General features: G+C 41.6%; 1 protein-coding gene across 2 annotated transcripts; it reads left to right on the forward strand.

The window, feature by feature from the left end:
* Positions 1–624: 624 nt before the first annotated feature.
* On the forward strand, positions 625–10,385 carry LOC129816842 (acetylcholine receptor subunit gamma-like). Of its 2 annotated transcripts, XM_055871781.1 has the most exons (11): positions 625–1,205; positions 1,689–1,822; positions 4,573–4,617; positions 4,826–4,935; positions 5,132–5,391; positions 5,657–5,857; positions 6,319–6,433; positions 6,554–6,668; positions 6,889–7,096; positions 8,580–8,713; positions 8,967–10,385. In XM_055871781.1, exons 1-11 carry the CDS (start codon positions 1,124–1,126, stop codon positions 9,132–9,134), a joined length of 1,572 nt encoding a protein of 523 aa, XP_055727756.1. In that variant the 5' UTR covers positions 625–1,123; the 3' UTR covers positions 9,135–10,385. The 2 variants fall into 2 exon arrangements, with proteins under 2 accessions (XP_055727756.1, XP_055727748.1); XM_055871773.1 differs by having other exon boundaries at positions 1,119–1,822.
* Positions 10,386–10,609: the final 224 nt, after the last annotated feature.

The following is a 10,609-nucleotide window of genomic DNA, read 5'->3' on the forward strand; positions in this document are numbered from 1 at the left end:
TCTTAAGTGTTGATGTGTGTGTGTGTGTGTGTGTGTGTGTGCGTGCGTGCGTGCGTGTATGAGCGCACGCGAGAGAGAGATGGGGTGTGTGAGAGAGGGTGTGGGGTCAATCAAAGTATAAATATAATTTAATTATAATAATATTTTTTTGACGTCGTTATCAAATACCAACGACAATTGTATGCTGATATGCTGATGATTGGATTCTTATCTCTCCACGGCATTTTGCGCACATAGTCACTGCAGCGCCTGCTCTGCTGCCACTGGTTGGTGTTTGGTCACTCAACGAAATGTAACAGGCGCATCCGGCGTCTCCAATCTGAGCACACACACACACACACACACACACACACACACACACACACACTGGTATATAATTCATGTTCACGGGACCCCGTCCTATCTGTCGTCTATAACCAGCCGTCATCGTGACAAAATCCTCCCACCCCACCCCACCCCACCCCACCCCAATCCCCCAGAGATTGTTCCCGTTTCACCGGAGCCCCGCAGTGCAAACTGCAAGGAGCACAGCATAGACATTATTTATTTATACCCTCCCCGGGTAGAGAGTGGGGGCAGTGCAATGGAACGGCTTCCAAACTGGATCCCCGTCACCTGTTCACTTTGCTCACCAGTAGCGTCGACACACACACACACACACACACACACACGCACACACACACACGCGCGTTTTCGAAGTGGTCAGCTGTGGTCTAGGCATATTGGGCCTATAGATGCAATATTTGTAAAACAGAGATAGGCTACTTTGTAAATGGACACTATCCCATTCCATCCTAAATTCAGAACGTTGTGGGCTATTACTAGTTTGAAACCCGCTGACATATCAAGCAGAAAAGGTCCTCTTCATAATCGGAGTGTTGTCATAACTACCCCATAGAATAATGATAATGATTATTATTATGAACGACCCGAGTGTGACTTTAAGACCGAGTTTAGCGCTTCCCGGTTGGTGTGTAACCCGAGCCAAGGGTAGCGACAGCTGGAGAAGCGAGACGAGGGGCAGCGGGATAAGGGAGACGACGAGCCATTCGGAAATAACCTCTCGCTTTCTCTTTCTTTGAATTTGTACTTCACTCAAATCTGGAACTGTGCGTAAAGAGCAATGAACTTTGCGATGGCAACGCACTCATTTTGGACGTGTTTGATTGCAACTGCAGGTATACTCTGGGGTGTGACAATACCAGGTAAGTGCGTATATTGATTGTTTTTTCTCATGGCCAGGATCAAGGCTCTTGGCAATGGCACCTCTCGGTGTTTTGACTATTAATCTCCGTCTCCATGCCAAATGTGTCTGCGACTGTTGTTTTGGTGTTTCTATGGGCTTGTTATTATTGTTCCTGTGAGGCAGATGTCATGTTCATGTTTTTATAGGCGCTGTGAAAACTTTCACAAACATTGTTACAACTTTTGGTGTTAGGGTTGACATACCTAAATGTCAAACATGTCAATTGAAAAGGGTTCAATGGGTGATTTTAGCAAAGCAATCGGTCACTGATCATTTAAGGTCATTTGGCATTTTAAGTGTTATGGGTCGTTTGAAATGGTAAGTGTTATGTGTTGTAGTCCCTATGGGTTTTACTCCACCCATATCTCATCATATATTGCCATGGCAATCTGCTGTGTCCTCTTGCTCTTTCTCTCTCTCTCTTTCTCCCTGCCTTGTGCAGTGAGTTGTAATGAGGAGTCTAAGCTGATTGGGGACCTGTTCAGAGGCTACAACAAGAACATCCGTCCAGCGGCGCACCCCACTGACAAGGTGGAGGTGCAGGTCAAGCTGATCCTCACCAACCTCATCTCCTTGGTGAGAGACAAACCAAACCTGATGCAGTATAACGCCAACAACACATAGTACACACACACACATTACACACATTATGCATATCAATAAGAATTTCATTGTACCAAGCATTTCATTGTCCTGTTTACCTTGTGTATCCTGTGCATCAGAGGAGGCTGGTACGAGGAGCTATAGGAGGGGCACATTGTAAAGGCTAGAATGGAATACATGGAACACATCAAACATATGGAAAGCACATGTTTGACTCTGTTCCATTTATTCCATTCCAGCCGTTACGATGAGCCTGTCCTCTTATAGCTCCTTCCACCAGCCTCCTCTGCTGTGCATATGCAAATAAACTTGACTTTACTTACTGCTGCAACATAACAATGCCATATAACAACATACAACACATTCCAAACATATTACACACACATATTATACACACACATATTACACACCTGCTGCAACCCAACAACATTCCATACACATTACCAAACAGTCCTGTGCTTCAACCATTCGGGGTGCACTTAGAGCTGTGGTGGTCACGAAATTTAATCAGCCAGTGATTGTCAAGCAAATAACTGTCGGTCTCACGGTAATTGACCGTTAATTAACAAAAACACATTTATCATCTCCTGGCTTCCACACACAGACCGTTGGAATGTCTACATTTTTAAAAAGTCGAATAAATCCATGAAATATAGCCTACACCTTCGCAATAAATCATTTTATTTTTTATTTTAGACAGGTCTAAAGAAGCATGATATGAAGAAAATGTAGTCTATTTCAGAAGAACAGAATAGCATACTCTGAGTTGTCCTTATGTTAGGTCCTGATCTGGCTATTCCATTAGGCTGTGGGCTACACTAGTTCATTTAGCAGACAAGATTTGCCTAGAATTCCGTGGCATTATTTTACATTATTTTATAGTATGAAGAATACAATTGAACAAACCTGAATAAAATAGAAAGGATATTTTCTCCAAACTATGTGAGGGAGTGTACTCATGCTGTTATTCTGTGTTGAGCAGTTAACAAAGAAATAGGTTCTCCTATATGCTTAATTTAGAGTTATTAATGTAACTTTAGTTGTTCTACAAACGTTGGGGTATATGTTTTGATTTTTAATACACTGTAAGGCTGCATGATGTGACTCTAATGATATTTTGAAAAGGTCTTAGTCCTGTATTGACGCTTTGCCTGTTTGATGGTTCATCGGAGGGATTTCTTATACGCTTTCGGGTTAGAGTCCCACTCCTTGAAAGAGGCAGATCTACCCTTTAGCTCAGTGTGGATGTTGCCTCTAATCCATGGCTTCTGGTTGGGGTATGTACGTACAGTCACTGTGGGGACAACGTCATCAATGCACTTATTGATGAAGCCAGTGACTGATGTGGTGTACTCCTCAATGCTATCTGAAAAAATCGCGGGACATATTCCAGTCTGTGCTAGCAAAACAGTTCTATAGCTTAGCATCTGCTTCATCTGACCACTTTTTTACTGACCGAGTCACTGGTGCTTCCTGTTTTAATTTTTGCTTGTAAGCAGGAATCAGGAGGATAGAATTATGGTCAGATTTGCCAAATGGAGGGCGAGGAAAAGCTTTGTACGCGTCTCTGTATGTGGAGTAAAAGTGGTCTAAAGTTTTTTCCCCTATGGTTGCACATTTAACATGCTGATATAAATTAGGTAAAATGGGTTTTAAGTTTCCCTGCATTAAAGTCCCCGGACACTTTAATGCCAGCTGTATGTTATTCATGTCGTCGTTCAGCCACGACTTGGTGAAACATAAGATATTACAGTTTTTAATGTCCTGTTGGTAGGATATCTGTGCTTTTAGTTCGGCCAATTTATTTTCCAGTAATTGTACATTGGCCAGTAGTATGGATGGCAAGGGCAGGTTAGCCACTCATCGGCGGATCCTCACAAGGCACCCCGATCTCTTTCCGCGATATCTTTTCAGTCTCTTTCTCCTGCGAATGACGGGGATGAGGGCCTGTTCGGGTGTCTGGAGTAAATCCCTATCATCTGATTAATTAAAGAGAAATTCTTCGTACAGTTCAAGGTGAGTAATCGCTGTTCTGATTTCCAGAATCTATTTTCGGTCATAACAGACGGTAGCAGCAGCATTATGTACAAAATAAATGACAAAAAATGCGGAAAACTAACAGAAAAGCACGGTTGGTTAAGAGCCCATGAAACGGCAGCCATCCTCCCCGGCGCCATCTGTAGTTGGAAAGTTGAGAAATAAATATGGTAGGCCTAGCCTATAGAAAGCTGATGGCATCCTTTTTATTAGTGGTCATCACTGTGTTTTCTCCCGCAATTGCATAGCCTATATAAATGTTGCGCAACATGAGCTCATGGGAAGTGTTTGATTAGATTTTCGAATACATTTGAATGGATGTCAAAAGTGATTAGAGTGACAATATAGTGCTGAGTACCAGGCAGTTAGCAAGTTTGGTAGGCTACTAATGACCAGCAGCTGCATCATAGCTTGGAGAAGCCTAATTACCCTGACTAAACGGTAATGTGGAATTTGACTTGTGACCGCTGGTATGGTGGCAACAGTGTGGCCGCAACAGCCCTAGGTGCACTACAGTATTATCACATATCAAACTGCCCAGCATAATTCCATAGAGCTGCCACAGTTACCAACTACCCTTTCACAATCTCACTGCACCTCCACATGTATTCCTGTAAGGTTATGTAGGCTACCCAAATAAAATAGACAATGTCTGCATCAGACCATCGTAATCTCCTCTGTTACAGAACGAAAAGGAAGAGACTCTCACGACTAATGTCTGGATTGAGATTGTGAGTGTTTCTCTCATTGTTAACCACATTTATTTTGATATTGTATCTTCTCAATTAGTTTATCATGTGTTTCCTGCATACGTCTGTGACTAGATTATTTCATTTTTTTTTCTCCTACTTTTACCTGATTTCTAGCTGTGTGTCTTTTATTTCCCTCTGATCCTCTCACGCTCTCTACTCTGCCTACACCCTCTGCTCCCTCTCACAGCAATGGAATGATATTCGCCTGGCCTGGAACACCTCTGAGTATTTTGGCATCGAGGTTATCCGTGTGCCTTACAACACAGTGTGGCTTCCTGACATTGTCCTTGAGAACAAGTGAGTCAGTAGAGGAGGGCTTTCAACGTCTTTTTACTTTGGCTTTTTTCCTCATTCTGATTTCCGCCCTTCTGTGGCACTGCTATGTTTTGACCAATAGACTCTTGAACTCTTTTCATCGCCCTCTCTACCCTTTCTTTCCACCTCCTCTCTTCCCCTCCTCTGTTCCCTCTCCTCTCTCCCTCCTCCTCTGCAGCATTGATGGCAAGTTTGACGTGGCCTACTATGCCAATGTGTTAATCTACTCCAGTGGCTACATGTACTGGCTGCCTCCAGCTATCTACCGCAGCACATGTGCCATAGAAATCACCTACTTCCCCTTTGACTACCAGAACTGCACTTTAGTCTTTAGGTCCCAGACATACAGTGCAAATGAGTTGGAAATCATGCTGGCTGTTGACACGGAGACTGAACAGCCCATTGAGTGGGTGGACATTGATCCTGAGGCCTTCACTGGTATACACACACTAATGTTGCAATGTTTTGTTTTTATGGATTTTAAAAATTATATTTCAAAACCTACTACCCCCCTCGATAGTTTTCCACTACTACTCTGGTCCTGTATGTGTGACCAAAATACAGTATATGAAACTTTGTAGTTCCTCAAAATCAATCTGTAGGCCTACACCTATCTGCAAACAAATGACACAACCAGTCAACTGGTCCAATCCTAATGAAATGGTTTCTACTCATCCCAGTGTCTTTGTTTCCAACCTGTTAGAGAATGGTGAGTGGGCCATAAAGCACCGGCCAGCCAGGAAGCTGATCAACTCACGCTACACTCCTGATGACCTGGAGTACCAGGAGATCTCCTTCAACCTGGTCATCCAGAGGAAACCTCTGTTCTACATCATCAACATCATTCTGCCCTGCTCACTTATCTCCTCCCTGGTCGTACTGGCCTACTTCTTACCTGCACAGGGTCAGTGGTATAAGAGTGTAACTTAGAGTTAGTGAAACGGGAAGATGATGCAGTATGCCATCACCAACTGAAGTTAGCAGTTGTCCGCTAGTGTTACTAGTGTTGCTAGTGTTGCTAGTGTTGCTAGTGTTGCTTTGTATATTGACTATTATTTCAAATTGTTTATATTTAAGAAATGCTCCAACATAGATTTAATGGTTTTGAGTTTCAAACTAGAGAATGCACTGTATGCTGTTGGACTTTAGTTGGACTCGGTTAGCCTGTGCAATAGAATGTCAATAGATTTCTGCATCCCAACTAAAGCACTTGGAAGCATTTGGAAACACTTGAACAATCTCATGTTATGTCTGGAATTGCTAGAGTACAATATAATATGCCTGTTGTCATCTATGAGGATGATGATTGGAAAAGCACTGCACTCCCTTCTGTACCCCTCTGACTCTCCATTGTCCCCTTCACAGCTGGGGGACAGAAGTTGACTGTGTCCATCTCTGTCCTGCTGGCTCAGACTGTCTTCCTCTTTCTTATTGCTCAGAAGGTCCCTGAGACATCTCTCAATGTCCCTCTCATTGGCAAGTGAGTAAGAATTTCTCCAGTCTCTTGCTTACTGCCTTCCTCCATATACAGTATTTCTGTAACTCCATAAGAGAGCCCAATCCCCTCTCCATCCACATCTGTCTGTTCTTCTCTTCCCAGGTACCTGATCTTTGTCATGTCTGTGACAACGCTCATCGCCACCAACCAAATCGTGGTGCTCAACATCTCCCTCCGCAGTCCCAATACCCACACCATGTCTCACACTATCAAACACGTATGTATACAGTAACTGTGTAATATCATGGTAATTCGAAATCAAAACCAAAATCAAGGCACCTGTAACATTAGCCCAAACAAACATAGAATGGACAAAGTAAATGTCATCTGTATTAAGAAACAATACGATATGATAAAATGCTACTTTATCAGAATGAATATTCAACTTTTTTCTTGCCAAACTAATACCTATTCCACCTTTCCTCTCCTCTGTTCAGGTCTTCCTGGAGCTTGTCCCTCGATTCCTGGGTATGGACCCTCTGGTGGATGATGGAGAGGCAGAGGCGGAGGTGAATGGAGTGAGGGAGCGACGGCGTAGCTCTTTCGGCCTGATGCAGAGAGCGGAGGAGTATGTGCTAAAACAACCACGCAGCGAGATGATGTTTGACAAGCAGAGAGAGAGGCATGGCCTCACACGATCCTTTGGTAAGATGAAGGAAAGAGATACTGGTAGGGAGCGAAGGGTAGCACATGGGGGAATGTTTATTTGAGGCGACAGTACAGAATGTTACCTTTTATTTTAGGGTATTTTCATACATACTTTATCTATTTTACCATTTAGAAATGAACACATTTTATGTATCTAGTCACCCCATCTGAAGGTGTCATAACTATTTGGAGAAATGCACTTATAGTGTATTAATTGAAGTAGTAAAAAGTTTAGTATTTGGTCCCATATTCCTAGCATGCAATGACTACATCAAGCATGTGACTCTACAAACTTTTGCATGTATTTGCAGTTTATTTTGTTTTGGATTAGGTTGAATTGTGAATAATGATGAGTGAGTAGGTTACAGAAGCATAAATATCATACCCCCCCGAAAATGCTAACCTCCCCTGTTATTGGTAATGGTGAGAGGTTAGCATGTTTTGTTGTAGCCTCTGTTATTGGTAATGGTGAGAGGTTAGCATGTTTTGTTGGAGCCTCTGTTATTGGTAATGGTGAGAGGTTAGCATGTTTTGGTGGTATCTTTGTGCATCTGTAAATTTCATTAATGATTATCTGTAATCAAGGTAAGACCCACATTATTCTAAAAGTGTTTAGAAACATATTATATTCTTATTTACAATAAAAGTGACTCCACAATAACACAATACATTATATACCATTAATTTCTATTGGGCACAAGATAATCCTAAACAGAAACTTAAAAAATTGCAAATGCATCCAACAAGTTTGTAGAGTCACAAGCTTGATGTAGTCATCGTGTGCTAGGAATATGAAAACAAATACTAAACTTGGGGGATTAAATACGGGGGACTAAATACGTAAACTGCTTTCATTTCTAAACGGTAAAACAGATATGTATGAAAATACCCTCAAATAAAAGGTAACATTCTGTACTATCGCCTCATATTAAACATTTGATCTCAAATCCAAAATTCTGGAGTATAGAACTAAATTAAACGTTTTAGCCTCACTGTCCAAATAAATACGGAGTGTAATGTATGTGCATTATCCAGCAAGCCACTTTTCTGAATAGATGTCTGGCTCAATTTGAATTGGTTTTATAAAGCATTTTGCTTGTATTTGGTATTATAAATAAGTATCACAATCAATGGGAAAAGGAGCGGGGATAAAGATTAGCACTGTGGTCCATCATCAGTGTACCTTTAGGTAACTATGTGTCTCTGCTACACTAGTGGATGGTATTGATGTGTCTCTGCTACACTAGTGGATGGTATTGATGTGTCTCTGCTACCCTCTAGTGGATGGTATTGATGTGTCTCTGCTACACTAGTGGATGGTATTGATGTGTCTCTGCTACCCTCTAGTGGATGGTATTGATGTGTCTCTGCTACCCTCTAGTGGATGGCATTGATGTGTCTCTGCTACCCTCTGGATGGTATTGATGTGTCTCTGCTACCCTCTAGTGGATGGTATTGATGTGTCTCTGCTACCCTCTAGTGGATGGTATTGATGTGAGCACCACAGCCAGCCTGTACAAGAGCCTCGCCCAAGCTGCTCCTGAGATCAAGGAATGTGTGGATGCTTGCAACTTTATCACTGAGAGCACAAAGCAAGCAAATGACATTGGATCAGTAAGTATTGCTTTTACCCTGGGGATCAGGGGTAAATTTAATCTGAATTCAGCCAGTTCAAGGCCGTATTCACAAAGAGTGCTGATCCAGATTTATTTGTGATAAAATAAATAATTATGATTAAAAGGCCTACTCTGAGACACTTTGTGAATACTGGCCCATGATGAGCTGAGAGAGAAATCCTGATAGAACATTGTGGGTTATTATGTCCCCACTTCTACACCCTTCTGACTCACTGTTAACTGTCCCATAGGAAATGGAAAGCTGGGTATTGATTGGGAAGATGATTGACAAGGTTTGTTTCTGGGTGGCCATGGCTCTCTTCTCCATCGGAACGGTTGCCATCTTCCTCACGGGACATTTCAACTCCGTCCCAGATTTTCCATTCCCTGGGGAAAACAAACGATACCTCCCCAGTTAGGAGGGCAAGGCAAGCCCCCCCACCCCCACCCTTAACCTGGTCACAGGTTATAGGACACATCCTCATTGTCTTCATATCATTGAGAGCTAAGATTTATTCACTTCTTACTCTTACTTACTTATTTGTTTGTCTTTTTAGCAGTAGATGACTGAAAATGGTATCGTCTTGATATGACGTCATTCTTTTTGATAAATATTTCATACTGTGTTTTGAGTTTTAGCTTAACCATTTCTTGTTATGTGTGATTTACATGTGTGCATTTTATTTTTTATAAGGCCTGTGACATGAAAATGCCAAAAACCTCAAACAGTTTGTAGAAAAGCAGTTGTGAAATTAATTCAACAAGTCTGCTGTGGGCTTTTGTGGGCTTTGTTATGTTAGAACAAAATGAAGAAGTTAGATCTCTGTTTTTGCCTTCAACCTTATTCATACCTTAGTCTTTACACACCACCTTAGGAGGACGCTGCAGATCCCCTATACCCTGCAGAATTCTTGTCTTTCTTGTATCTCACTGTATGGTACACTGAGTACACAAAACACCTGCTCTTTCCATGACATAGACTGACCAGGTGAATCCAGGTGAAAGCTATCATCCCTTATTGATGTCACTTGTTAATCCACTTCAATCAGTGTAGATGAAGGGGATGAGACAGGTTAAATAAGTATTTTTAAGCCTTGAGACAATTGAGACACGGATTGTGTATGTGTACCAATCAGAAGGTGAATTTAAAAAAAAAAATGTAAGTGACTTTGAATAGAGTATGGTAATAGGTGTCAGGCACACTGGTTTGTGTCAAGAACTGCAACGCTGCTGGGTTTTTCATGCTCAATGGTTTCCCATGTGTATCAAGAAATCAAGAATGGTCCACCACCCAAAGGACATCCAGACAACTAGACAGAACTGTGGCAACCATTGGAGTCAACATGGGCCAGGATCCCTGTGGAACGCTTTTGACACCTTGTAGAGTCCATGCCCCGACGAATTGAGGTGGTTCTGAGTGCAAAAAGGGGGGTGTTCAACTCAATATTAGGAAAGTGTTCCTAATGTTTGGTATACTCATTGTACATGTGACACAGGTTTTTACTGATGGATACAATGCCATGTAAGAAGACCGTATACTGTAAGAATATTTGATTTAACTAGTTACTTTCATTTACACACAATACATTTTCATGGTTAAGTGAATTGTTCTGTTTAATTTCTAAGAATGACACAATGACACAGAAACTTAATTAAAAGTTAGAAACTGAGGCCTTGCCTTCCTTTCTGTCCAATTTGTGCCTCATTTTTAAAATGTTATGTAGATATATAATTTATTTTTTGTATACAATTACAATCCTACACATTTAAAACCCCTGTGCTGCTGATGTTAGCATACACAAATCAAATCTATGCAATCATCATGAACAACAATGCATATAATAATTTGTGTATTTTGACATTTATTTTGAACCTTTATTTAACTGAGCATTCG

This window comes from Salvelinus fontinalis, chromosome 2 (genome assembly GCF_029448725.1).
Source record: "Salvelinus fontinalis isolate EN_2023a chromosome 2, ASM2944872v1, whole genome shotgun sequence".
Classification (NCBI taxonomy): domain Eukaryota; kingdom Metazoa; phylum Chordata; class Actinopteri; order Salmoniformes; family Salmonidae; genus Salvelinus; species Salvelinus fontinalis.